The sequence below is a fragment of the Furipterus horrens genome, unplaced genomic scaffold, assembly GCF_987537825.1.
Source record: "Furipterus horrens unplaced genomic scaffold, mFurHor1.1.pri manual_scaffold_5, whole genome shotgun sequence".
NCBI lineage: Eukaryota > Metazoa > Chordata > Mammalia > Chiroptera > Furipteridae > Furipterus > Furipterus horrens.
The window spans coordinates 190691089-190704588 of NW_028327175.1; the positions used below are offsets into that span (position 1 = coordinate 190691089).

Here is a 13500-nt window from a genome sequence, read left to right on the forward strand (position 1 = left end):
CAGAGCTTTGATTACAGGTAGGTCCTAATTAGGAAGAAGAGTGTGAGTTAACATTCAGCATCAGATTGTAGCATGCACAAATGTGGCATTAGGTCTTTCCCTTCCACCTGGATTGTGTTTTTTATTTCAGTTTCTTTTTTATTAAATTGATTATTTAGAGAGAAAGAGGGAGGGGAGAGAGAGAAAGAGGGAGGGGAGAGAGAGAGGGGGAGAGAGAGAGAGAGAGAGACTTTGATATATGCATTCATTTGTTGCTTCTTGCATGTGCCTTGACAGGGGATCAAACCCACAACCTTGGCATATCAGGAGGATTCTCTAACTAACTGAGCTATCCTGCCAGGGCTTTATTTCACTTTTCAGCTCTTCAGAAGCTTTTCAAAGTTTTCAGGATGGTGTGTGTGTGTGTGTGTGTGTGTGTGTGTGTGTGTTCACACATATTTGCTTCTACCACATTTGCTTTTGTTTTTGTGGCTTCATAACCAGGCACTAGTACAGAGAGGAGAATGAGAAGCTAGTCCAAGCAAAGCCATGTGACTAAACCAGAAGAAGAAATGGAAGGCACTAGCAGCTGGAATAAAAGCTGTGTAACTGTGCGAAGTGGCCTGGAAGGCAGGGCTAAGATATGGGGCATCGGGGGAACATCAGAAGGGACCATCAAAACAAGAGCCGGGCCCAGGGATCCTAGTTCCTGAACCAAAGAACAATGTGTGTGAACAGAAGGATAAAGAATTCCCCGAGGGAAGATCCATTCAGACAACCATGAAAAGCCAAAGGCACAGATGAAATATGACAAAATCTATCTGAACAAGTAGTTGAAGAAAGATGAAGGCCACTGGGTCATTTCCTCCTTGCCGTCAATTTTTCTGTCACCCTCTTGCCTTTGGTCTTCTTGCCTGATGTTCAGAAAGCTTGTGTTTCGTTAGGGGTGGGTTTTCTTTCCCCAGGCCTGACCTCCACCCCCGGGCACTAGGAGTAAGGGAGGTCTTCGGGCTTGTGAAACGCATTCAGCATCAGAGACAGACCCCGTGCACTCCCAGTGAGACTGGGAGGAGAAAAAACACTGATGCTGGAGAGGGGGAGTTTCTCAATGGGAAAGGCCCCATCGAAATCCAGGCTGAGGGGAGATCGGCTCAATCCCTTCTCACCTGCCCTCTTTCCAGCCTGCATCCCGCTCTCTGGCTGTGTGACCGCTGTTTGCCGTGCTCTTTAACGGCAGTGCCCGTCTCTCCCTTTCCCCAGTCACTGGCTGTGGAGTTACGTTCTCGTTTAGGCAGGAGACTGGTATCTGATGAGTGAGCAGGGAGCTTCTTGCTTCCTGTGCATTGTAAGCATTGCCTTCTGCCCCTGCGTCTTAGATCCGTGCCTGCCCAACCCCTGTGAACACGGTGGGGACTGCCTCGTCCGTGGGGACACGTTCACGTGCAACTGCCCGGCCCCTTTCTCTGGAAGCAGGTGTCAGAACGGTGAGTGCACCTTCTCTGGATTCACCCTTCGCTCTAAATGAACAAGAGGCAGTTTCCTCCTCCAGCTCTAAGGGGTCAAAAAGGGCTAAGCAACCCCATGGAAAGGATGATAACCACGCACATTATATCATGCATAAAGGATTCTTCAGCATGGTCACAGGCAGCATCTCACTGAATCCTCACCCCTGTGTGATATAAACAGGACTAGCCTGTCCATTCTGGAGTTGAGACATTGAGACTAAGAGGGCATAAGAGCTGGACTCTGACCAAGATGTAATCCAAACTCAGTACTCTTTATTTTCATTTGTTTGAAGTGTTTAGACTAACTGTAACAGCGAAATATTGTTCTCAAATTGGAGAGCAGGCAGAATCTCAGGGCACATAACATCCAACTCAGATAGAGAAAGGGAGCCCAGAGAGTAGAGGGGACTTTCTCATGGTCACAGAGCCAGCTGGGAGAAGAGCATAAATGAGAGCCCTGGTGCCTAATTCCTGGCTCCATGCCCTTCCGTCCGGTTATCCTTGCTCATGGAGACTGATAAAAGCTGAGTCTGCCTTTCATGAGTCCTCGTGGGCATAACATAAACAGGAGAAGTAAAGCTGCTATGGACTAACTGCACCCCTAAAGAGAACATGGATTCTGTCCCATCTAGCCACCATCTAGCCAGGTGAGGGGGGCAGTGAGGGTCTTATGCATAGAGGATTTTAGATTGACTTCTTTCTCCTGTGTCCTCTTTATTAATTTCTTATATTTTTAATCCTTCAAGGCCTTTCCATGAAAGTTTCAGGGTTGTCTGAGATATAGCTATAAAACATAGTTTCTGGGTTCATTCCTTTACTTCTCAGAAGAATGGGGAAAACTGGAAATGGAATTTAAAAATCGGCTCTGGGATGGAGAAACTCAAGGTGCAGCTCTATTTGTTTGTCAAAGGTGTAAACATGATCATGGTTCTTGTTAAGATAGAATAATGAAGACCATGAACACTGGAAGGACTCTGCAAAGCAATTACCCGTGACCCAAGGATTAGAGAAAAGCCTTGTCTAGGGGGCAGCAGGTCTTTCAGGACCATGGACAAAGGCATACACTCTACCAGCCATCCCGCCCCCAAGCATTGTACTGCTCAGGTGTATCATGTCCTGTACCTTTGGCACTTCTTTTCTATGGATCTGCTACAGTGGAAAACAAGTGCAAGAAAAACCCATGTGGCCGGGGCGAATGTCTCATTATTCAGAGTCCTCCTTACTACCGCTGTGCCTGCAAACACCCTTACAGGGGTCCAGACTGCTCCTCAGGTAAGTGCTGGCAGCCCCTTCTGTGTTTGGCTTCCTCTGCCCTGGCTTGTGCCTGGGGTCTCTGCACCCTACTGGGTGGCAGTCAGATACATTTGATGTTTTGGTAACATCCATAATGGCAATTATAACTAAGACTTTTTAAGATTCGTCAGCCCTGGAGAGTTACTGAGAACTGACTGATCTGTGCCCCTTCCCATCCGAAAACAATCCTCTCAAAAATCACTTCCTCCAGGAAGCCAGTGCTCGTGTATTCCTGGAATAGCCCGTGGTGGGGAATAAATCTATATTGATTTAGTGCTGTGAGTCAAGCATTGTTGCAGAAGGGTTACATGCTCTCTCGCATTCTCCCAAAAATGCTACAGGGAAGAATTTTACAGATGAAGAAACTGGAGTTCAGAGAGGTTGACTAGCTTGCTCAGAGTCACACAGCTATAAAGAGGCAGAGTCAAGTTTCAGCTTAGCTCAGATTGACCCCCAAATTCCTGCCTGGTCCATGCCTCTTGCTATTCCTTAGTGAGTGACCCATCTACTTACATACACTTTGGCCCATGCCCTTCATCTGTGTGTGTGTGTATGTTCTAGAGTGTCAGTGGGTCTGTCCTTCCCCTTGGGTGACCCATCTTCTGTGAAAGGATGGCCACCAGTGTCTCCTCATCATCTCAGCTGTAGCTGCAACTCCCTCTGAAGACCTTCCCAGCCCCACTTCCTGTGTTCACAGTGGTTCCTGTGTGCAGGCCAAACCCCTGCCAAAATGGTGGCACCTGCTCCCGGAACCGGCGGAGATCCAAGTTTACCTGTACCTGTCCCAGCCAGTTCAAGGGGAAATTCTGTGAAATAGGTATGGGTCTCTTCCACCATGTCCTCAGTCTCAGGGCCACCAGCAAGCCTTTGGAATCCTTTCCTGTTGGGGTTTTGTTCCCAGAATGGGACGCGAGTCAGGATTCCCAAACTGCAATTGCCTCGGCTCTCTTACCTGAGGGTACAGGCTGTGTCTGGGATATAGTGCAGGCAAATCAGATACACCTGGGCATCCCCTAGGCCTCAACCCACCTGCCACCAGGTCTTGGGTGGGCCAAAATTAAGTAACTAAGTTCCCACCTACCCATCCACCCACAATCACTATATCTCAAGCTGGGTTAAATGTGGGATGTTCAAGGCACCTTCTTCCTGGGACTTTGTGGTAACCTCTTAGGATGATCAACATTCATGCCCATCCTCTCACTCCCTGATACGCCCACCAAGTCTGTTTCAGGAGCAGCACACCAGCTGCTTTCCCTGCTCACGGCCCTGCCTGCTCTCTCCGAGGTTCTGACGAATGCTACATTGGTGACGGCTACTCTTACCGAGGGAAAGTGAGTAGGACAATCAACCAGCACTCGTGCCTTTACTGGAACTCCCAGCTCCTCTTGAAAGAGCATTACAACACATTTATGGAGGATGCTGAGGCCCATGGGATTGGGGAGCACAACTTCTGCAGGTAAAAGCTACCTTCGTCCCAATGCTCAGGCTCGGCTGCATGTCATGTAAGGGCTGGTGTGACCCTTTCCCCTGCTCCAACTTTTCCTGGGCCAGCTTAGAAATTCTGGGACAGAACACAGGCCAGGCTAGGTTGTGCTGCTGTAATAAACCCCAGACCTCAGTGGCTGGAATACATCAAAGTTTATTTCTCATCGATGCTGTATGTCGTGTGGGTGGGTGGTGGAGCAGGAGGATTCTGCTCCACAAAGCGACTCGAATACCCAGGAAGGGCAAGAAAAGAAGAAACTGAAAAAATGGAGCATGCACTTTGTTTTGTTTTTACTACCTCAACCTAAAAATGACCCATCACCTGTGCCCACATTATATTTCATTGACCAAAAATAGTCCTAAGGTCCCTCATAACTTCAAGAGAGAAATATAGCGGAGAAAATGGGATGACTGGTGAGCATTGCAGGTGTTCAGGTGTTCCCGAGTAAAGATAATGACAAGTTCCTTTCTGCCCCTTCTGGTGCCTCCAGACCATTCTGTTGGCTTCCCCTTCCTGTTCATTGCCTAACCAAGGCTGAAGGCATTCCACATCTGCACATAAGGGGCAGGAGCTCTTTGTAGGGCTTTAAACTGGTCCTATTAAGCAAGAGGGTTTCCTTTGCACACAAGTTATCCATTTTCACTCCCTTTGAGCTGTTCCCTTCATGGGATTGTCTTCAGGGTGACCCCTCGGTAGCCTTTCTTAGAGAATTCCCATGCATGGAATTAGGAGGTTTGGGCCAAGGAGCCCTCCTCTTACCATGTTTCTATGCCTATTTCACTTTCCTGACAAAGATGGTCTTCAACAGGGATCTCATTTCTTTTCCTGCAAACAGTTTGATGTGTCTTTTGGATCTGGTACGAGGCTTGTGAGCTACTTCCTGGTCATTGGGATTCTCCTCTGGAAATTAAAGTTTTGTCAAAAAACTATAACCACCCTAATATGCCAGTCAATATATGATCTCAGGGGACACACCAGAATTTGTTGCTATCCTACCCAAAGGTCCTGTAATGAGGTCCAGTGCATTCATCAAGCCTTGACCCTGGGTTTGTTTTTTGTTTCTAGAAACCCAGATGGAGACAAAAAGCCCTGGTGTTTCATTAAAGTAAATAATGCAAAGGTGAAATGGGAGTACTGTGATGTCTCAGCCTGCTCAGCCCTAGGTAAGACCCTGGCTGTCCAGAGCCCTGGTGGAGGAGAGGATGTGGATCCACAGACAGATGTACCTGGACCCCAACCTCTCCCACCCCTGCCATCCCACCACATCTGCTTTACCAGTTCCCAGCCCAGTGGCAGCCCAAATGGCCCATCCTCTGCTCTCTGCTCCTCTCTTGGGATGCTGAGTGGATCTGAATACCTTTGTAAATTTGGGCCAGCGATCCAATTATAAATTCATGTTTCCTGACTCCAAGTCAGTGCACTCGGCAAATATTCATTGATTGTTTGCTGTGTTCCAGGAACCATGCCAGGCTCTGGGTGTACAATGGTGATCAAACATTGGCTGGGCCCCCAGGCCCTCTCAGGATGCCAAATGGCCTGAATTCCAGCTTCACAGTCTTCCTTCAAGGCTGTGCAGCTCACCTCTCTACTCACGTCTAGAACAATGCACCTTCTCCTCTTAATCAGTGGACCGCCTCCCTGCAGTTTCACTTCTGAGCCTTTGTTGTTATGGTCACCTTTGTCTGTAATAGTGCATCCATAGCTGCTCTTGTGCATAGTCCACCATTCGCTGAGAACCAACTCAAGGAGTCCCTCCTCCAGGAAGTCCTTCAAGATCTCCCAAGTGCAGTATTATCTCCCTTTCCTTATAAACCCCCCGGGAATGGACCTGGCCTCACCCTTACACTTATCACTTTGTATGACAGTTATCTCTGCAAATGTCATATTTCCCCCATTCTACTTGATCTGAAAAAGGCTCCCAAATACATGTGTGCATTAATGAAGAGCTAAGTACACGCTTAGTGATGGATTTATATATTTACACATACACCTGTGTGTATACATGTAAATAAGAATGACAAAGCAACATCATCCTTGTTAATTTTATAGACTTGCTTTATATGAATCAATGTAGTCGACAAATATTGTGCACCTACTATGTACCCACCCTGTGTGCTCCAGTCTCTTAGCTCTAGATACTCGCTAAGCTGCTGGACTCTGAGTCATACCTCTAACAAGGTCCTTCTGGGGACCTGGAGGGAGGTGAAGAGCGTGGTCTGCCTTTCTTGTGTCCCACAGACATTGCCGACCCAGTGGAAAGGCCCAGGGAGTCCCTGACCAAGCTTCCGGGCTTTGACTCATGTGGGAAGACTGAAATCACCGAGAGAAAAATCAAGAGAATCTACGGAGGCTTTAAGAGCACGGCGGGCAAGCACCCGTGGCAGGTGTCCCTGCAGACCTTGCTGCCACTGACTATCCCCATGCCCAAGGGCCACTACTGCGGGGGGTCGCTGATCCACCCCTGCTGGGTGCTTACTGCTGCCCACTGCACTGAGTAGGTACCTACTGGGGTGACTGAGATTACGGGGGTGTTCTCCGCTTCCCATGTGAGCAGCATCTTGGAGCTCTGGCAGGGTCCGTGGGTCTCCAAGGAGTGGCCCCTTAAAACCAGGTGAAAAAGAGCTACCATGTCTAGAATGCTTACCTTTGAATTCCGTGTATTTATGACATTTAATCTTCAAAACAATCCACCAGAAGATCGGTTGAGGAAAGACAAGGATTTTTATTTTTTTATTCATCATAGTGTCCCCAATGCCTAGAACAGGTCTTTGTACAGAGCAAGTGCTCAGTAAACGCTTGTGCGGTGGAAGAGCTGAATGCTACTCCCATTTCGTAAACGAGGACCCTGGGTCTTGGGAAGGTTTAGCACCTGGGCATAAGTAAGTACGTAGGTGAGTGGGATGCAAACCCAGGTCTACCTGCTTCCTTAACCTCTTTAGTCCTGCCCCGGACAGAAAAAAATAGTAACATGCTCCCATCTGATGCCATCACCAGGGAGCCTCCAGGGGTCAGGTATCTTCAGTCCCATGTGCCTCAGAGAAGCCATAACGCCCTGGGGAGCCTGAAGAATCGCCACCTCCCCTGAGGTCCCTGAGTTCATGGCCAGGGCTGGTCCCAGGTAACCCAGGTTTTGGTGGTGGCCTTGAAGGTCTTCCAGCCCGCCCTATTATTAAACAATTTCTTCAGGGATTCTAGGAGGTATTTCCCAAGAGAAGACAAACATGCAAACATTAGCATCTACCAAGAATGTTTGTTCAGAATGCTCACTGGCTGCTTTTTAGAAAAACCCAGAAGGACTGAGAGGTCTCCCAGGAAACATCGGATACAGGTTATAGCTTACATTTACATTTAGAAACCATTCCATTAATAAAAGTTTCCTCATCTTGTCTCATTTGGACCACCCAGCAGAATTCTGTGAACAAGATGATGATACAGATGAGGATCTGTAATCAAGGCTGCAGAAGGTCAAGGTCATTTGTCAAGGGTTGCGCAGTTCACCAGAAGCAGAGCCTGGGCTGGTTCCTGACCATCCTACTTTCCTTTGCAGCATAAAAGCCAAGAATCTAAAAGTGGTGCTAGGGGACCAGGACCTGAAGAAGACAGAATCCCATGAGCAGACGTTCGGGGTGGAGAAGATATTCAAGTACAGCCACTATCATGAAAGAGACGAGATTCCCTACAATGATATTGGCAAGTCTCTTCTAGGGTGGGTCTCCCATGGGTCTTGTCCTGGGTGGATTTCTCTGCTAATGGGAAGACGAGGTTTGGTTCTGCTTGGTCCCTCATAGACCCTATAAGGTAGAGAAGTTATTCCAGGGCTTTTTAATTCTTAAATGTTCGTGTTGTGAATAAATGCGCACAAGCTCTTAAAATAAGGGGAAGAGATGCTAGAAGTATTGTGTTGTGGGAAGAGCTCAGCCTTGAATCCCAGCCCCACCATTTTCTGGCCAGCTTCACCTCTTTTAGCCTTGGTTTGCTCTTCTATAACATGGGAACACTGGCATACAACTCTCAGCTTCCTGGGTCTTAAGTGACATTATGTGCATTGTCGCCATGTACACCTCACACCTGGTAGGCAATGATACACTTCTTACTGCTCAGTTTTCCATTCATAGTACCTCTCGCTCTCTCTTCTTCCTCAATATATTTAATATTCTCTCTTAAACCCTGTGGTTTTTTAATCAATTAGAAATAACTTTGAACTCAACTATTATTTCTGGTGTTACTCTCGGCCTAAAGTGTAACTCCTCCCAGGTGGACATCAAAAGAATGAAATTATGGAGGAAGAAGTTTTTCAGGCAGTGGGAGTGGGGCTTTGCTCTGACCACCTTCCAATCAAGCTGAAGCGGATGCTTCTTTGACAAAAAGGATAGCATCACCCATTCCCCCTTTCCCTCTCTCCCTAGCTTTGCTCAAGCTTAAGCCAGTGAATGGTCACTGTGCTCTGGAATCCAAATATGTGAAGACTATATGTTTGCCTGACAGTCCCTTTCCTTCTGGAACTGAGTGCCACATCTCTGGCTGGGGTGTTACAGAGACAGGTGAGTCTGGCCATGCCGTCTCCTTAGACTCAGGTGAGTTGCTTTAACCAGAGAAGAAAGGGTCAAACTCAACTGCTGTTCTGCACTTGAAATCAGTGTTCTATTCAACATGTATTATCAAAAGAAAGTGATCGCCACATCTTTCAAGCTCTAGTTAAGTCTCCTCACCTCTAAGAAATGTTCCCTGACCTCCACACCTATCCCTGATTCCTACCCCTGGATCCTTGACTTCCATCAAGCATGAAGACCTTTCACCTTCCCTATATGGACCGGAAAGAGGACAAATTAGAAAGAGAATATATTGTGGAGTCAGATATATTAGGTTCGTGGCTTTGCTACTTGGACATCTGAGTTGTAATTTTCCAATAACCATAGTTACCTCCTAGATTTAGAATCATGATCATAGGAGATGATAGAATTCTACAGAGATATTGATGAAGTCAGCCCCTGGAGGGTGGGGTCAGGTCTCATTCATCTTTGCCTCTTCAACAGTGCATTGATCTTAGCAGATGTTCTGTGAAGTTTTGTAAAATCAGACTTTTGATTTGTCTCTAGGGTTTGGTCTTATTTAAGAAAGTAACCAAAGGGTTACTTTCCTCATAGCACTGACAAGATTCTATCTTTTAATATATGAAACTCAGAAGTAAGTGTGTCTTAAGTCTTTCTCAAATACTCAAAATGGATTTCTCTTCCCCACAAATCATGTCCTTAGTAGTGGAAAGTGGGAATTACTTTAGATAAGCCTGAATTCAGAATAAAGTGACATGCAATATATAAATTTGTCAGAAAGTTTTGGGGAAAGAAGGTTTCCAGTTAATTGGATTTAGGGTTAACCCTTTTTGTAGCTATATTCATTGTAGTCCATTTAACCCTTTCAACACTGGCATGCCAACTGGAGCAGACTGAGCAGAATAAAAGTTCTTTAGGGAAGGAAATCTCTGCTCTGGGAAGCAGGTGATCGAGATGCTCAACCAAGGAGATTCATTCATCATTAAGAATTTTCTGGCTAGGAAGCTCAGTTAGTTAGAGCACCGTCCTGATACATCAAGGTTGTGGGTTTGATCCCCAGTCAGGGCACATACCAGAATCAACCAATAAATGCATAACATGGAACAACAAATCGATGTTTCTCTCTCTCTCTCTCTCCCCCTCTGTCTCCTCTCCCTCTTTCTGTCTCTCCCTTTCTCTGTTTCTCTTTCCCTCTCAAATCAAAAAATTAAAAAGTAAATAAAGAAGTAAATTTTCTACATGCCAACCCTCTACTAGTCACGAGAAATTTAAAAATGCTGGAAGAAGACTTCCGGCCAAGATGGAGGCTTAGACGACGCGCTAGGTCTCCCTCTACAACTAGAGAGGAATACAACTACTTCAAAACAAAGGATAACTAGAAATTCCAGAAAATAAAACTACACGGAAGCCCAACATATGAAGTTATAAACCAGCGGCGCCCTTTGGGCAGGTAAGAGTGAAAGGGGGCGGCGCTGTTTGCGGTCGCACCTGGGACAGCGGCGGGGAGAACAATCCCGGCTGCAGTCGAACCCCCGGCAGCTCGCGACCCCAACGCTGGGGAAAGCAGCCACCACATAGCCTTGAACAGTGAGGCCCAGGGGGGCAGGAGGACGGATCCCGGTCTCCTAGCGGAATAACTGTGTGAATCCATCTTGGACCCCCGCCCCCAAAGAAAGCGCCACAGGGTTGCGAAATAGGTCACGGACAGGCACCGGTCGCTGGGTCATTACGAGTACACAGGCACTGCCCCCTACAGCCGGCCCAAGAAAACAAAATGCATCTGTCAAAATGAGGCAGACAACTATAGAAATCCCGGTGACACAACTCACCAGGCAACAGATGGAGAACCTGACAGATGAACAGATAAGAAACCTGTCAGATGCTCAGTTCTGGGCCATTGTTATCAGGTGGCTTACAGAATTCACAAAAGATCTGGAAAAAGATGAGAAAGAAGCGAAAAACACTCATAACGAAAGGAACAAAACCACATACGAGACAGATGGTGAGGAAAAAAAATCCAGAGTTCATTTCAACAAACTGGAATATGGAGAAGGAACAAGCAGTCAACCAATGCAGCAAGAGGAAATGGGAAGCAACGAGGAGAGGATCAGAAACCTCTGGGACAGCTATAAAAGGCCCAACATAAGAATCATTGGTTTGCCAGAGAGCGAGGAAGATGAACTAGAACTTGAAAAATTGAGTGAAAATATAATAAAGGAGAACTTCCCAGACTTGGGGAAGGAAATAGACTTACAGGTCCAGGAAGCACAGAGAGTTCCAAAAAAACTGGACCCAGGGAGAACCACTCCAAGACACATTATAATCAAAATGTCAAAAATTAAAGATAAAGAGAGAATCTTAAAAGCAGCAAGAGAGAAGAAAAGAATTATGTACAAAGGGGTCCCAATTAGACTATCAGCTGACTTCTCAAGGGAGACCCTGCAGGCAAGAAGGGACTGGCAAGAAATATTCAAAGTAATGAAAATCCAAAACCTACAATCACGAATACTCTATCCAGCGAAATTGTCATTCAGAATAGAAGGACAGAGAAAGTGTTTCCAGGACAAAATAAAACTGAAAGAGTTCATTAGATCCAAACCACTGTTATATGAGATGTTAAAGGGACTGGTTTAGAAAAAGGAGGATCAAGACAATGAAATCTAAAATGAAAACTGCATCACAAGAAACAACAGAAGCTAGGGAATTGAAACAAAGGCAAAACTAAACAGGCAACGAGAGTGGAAAAAGAACTATAGGTACGGGGAACATATTGGGGGGAGGTCAACAGGGAGGGGGAATGGGGAGAGGGAGGGAGATGATATAGGAATTAAGGATCATGGTAGGAGGGAATGGAATAGACAAAGAGAGGTTGAGAAGAACTGTATGCACAACTAATGGACATGATCTAAAAGGGGGGGACAACTGGAGGGAGGGGGGCCACCGGGTGGAGGGGAGCAGAGGGAAGGGAAATTGGCACAAATGTAATATTATAATCAATAAAACACATTAAAAAAAAAATGCTGGAAGACACCCTCCCTGCTGTCCTGACCTCACGGTCCAGGTGGGGAGGCAGAGGAGGGATAAATGATTCTGCTCCATCATGAAAAGCATGACATTGAAGGTCCAGAAATCTATGGTGAAGGCAGCAGGCAAAAAACCCCCAGCTTTGAAAGATGAGGCTTCTCTGCTCACCCCCTGGAAAAACCCTTCCTTCCTGAGCTCAGAGCTGGTGGCCTCTGGTGGGGTGTGTGCCACTCTAGTCCCCACAGTGACCACCTCTTTTCTCTGCCCCACAGGGGAAGGGTCCCGGCAGCTCCTGGATGCCAAAGTCAAGCTGATCGCCAACACTGTGTGCAACTCCCGCCGACTCTACAACCACACGATTGATGAGAGCATGATCTGTGCGGGAAACCTTCAGAAGCCTGGGCAGGACACCTGCCAGGTCAGAGACTCCCCAGACACTTGGAGAACAAGGGACTGGCAGGGCCTCACATTGGGCACAGAGGCACCTGAGGGCCCTAGGCCGGGAGGAAGGTTCAGTGGCCCACCTGCCATAAAGCACACACAGGTGGGCATACGTGTCCTCTGTCACATCTGAGCCCGTATCAACCCAGAACAGGTCAGCACAATAACCAGAGCGGTCACTTTGCCTGCATTGCCTAATTTCATTTGGGTGACACTCAGATCATAGGGATGTCATTATCACCATTATCTTGGCCTATAGCACTGGGGTGGTCAGTGGGAGAGCAGGAATTCGAACAACCCTGGTCTGTGGACACCTAAGCCTCTGCCACTCTGCTCGCCAGGATTTAAATGTGAAGGTGGTGCTTCTGGTCTCAGAGCTGGGCAGCATGTCTGAAATCCAATAAATAGGGAACTGCCCAGAAGACCAGTGGGGGAGAGAGAGAGAGAAAGAGAGAGAGAGGGAGGGAGAGAGAGAGAGAGAGAGAGAGAGAGAGAGAGAGAGAGAGAGAGAGAGAGAGAGAGAGAGAGAGAGAGAGGGAGGGAGGGAGGGAGGAGAGAGAGAGAGAGAGAGAGAGAGAGAGAAACTTAGCCCAAGCAAGTGAAGCCTCTCTGAGTAGCTCCTCGGTGGCCGCAGCCAACCTAGGTCCTAACAGCCCCCGCAGTCTAGAGCTTTTGGGAACCCCATGCTGCTGAGGTCTGCAGCGACTCAGGCTGCTGCAGGGGAAGACAGTGGGGGCTCTGTTTACTGGTGCCGAAGTGACCTCAAGTCAAAGCCCACTTCCCACTGACCCTCTCCCCGGAGAGGTCACATCACACAGGCAATGTCCTTCCCAGACTTCCAGAAATACCCCGGTCTAAAAAATCCTGCTTATCTTCCTCATACGCTACCCACCTGGGCACCCCAGCACAGCCACCGGCACGTTCTGACTTCTCCCCACAAAGGAACCTGCTTTCAGATGGGTAATCATGGCTGTGGCTCTGCTACAACCCTCTGTCCCTTCCCAAGGGGCTGCCGATATCCACCTTCTCCAAAGAGGGACGCAGGCAGATGGGTGCCATTTGTCCCAAGCCTCTGGAAGATGAGGAAGAAAGCACCTTCTTCGATTCCCTAGGAATTCCCCAGGGCTTCACTTGCAGGCTTTGGAAACAGGCAGTCATGGGTTTGAAACCTGGTTCTGTCCTTTACTTTGTGACCATTATCGATCACCAGATGGCTCAGGCT

At 47.5% G+C, this 13500-nt stretch overlaps 1 protein-coding gene across 1 annotated transcript in view; it reads left to right on the top strand.

Moving 5' to 3' along the window:
* HABP2 (hyaluronan binding protein 2) overlaps positions 1-13500 on the top strand; it is a 34126-nt gene that overhangs the window by 18127 nt on the left and 2499 nt on the right. Inside the window, exons 4-12 of the mRNA XM_090278631.1 lie at positions 1356-1463; positions 2640-2756; positions 3475-3594; positions 4062-4233; positions 5329-5426; positions 6502-6757; positions 7811-7953; positions 8670-8804; positions 12110-12255. Of these exons, the coding sequence (XP_090134757.1) occupies positions 1356-1463; positions 2640-2756; positions 3475-3594; positions 4062-4233; positions 5329-5426; positions 6502-6757; positions 7811-7953; positions 8670-8804; positions 12110-12255 (1295 nt within the window). The remainder of the gene's footprint in view (positions 1-1355; positions 1464-2639; positions 2757-3474; positions 3595-4061; positions 4234-5328; positions 5427-6501; positions 6758-7810; positions 7954-8669; positions 8805-12109; positions 12256-13500) is intronic.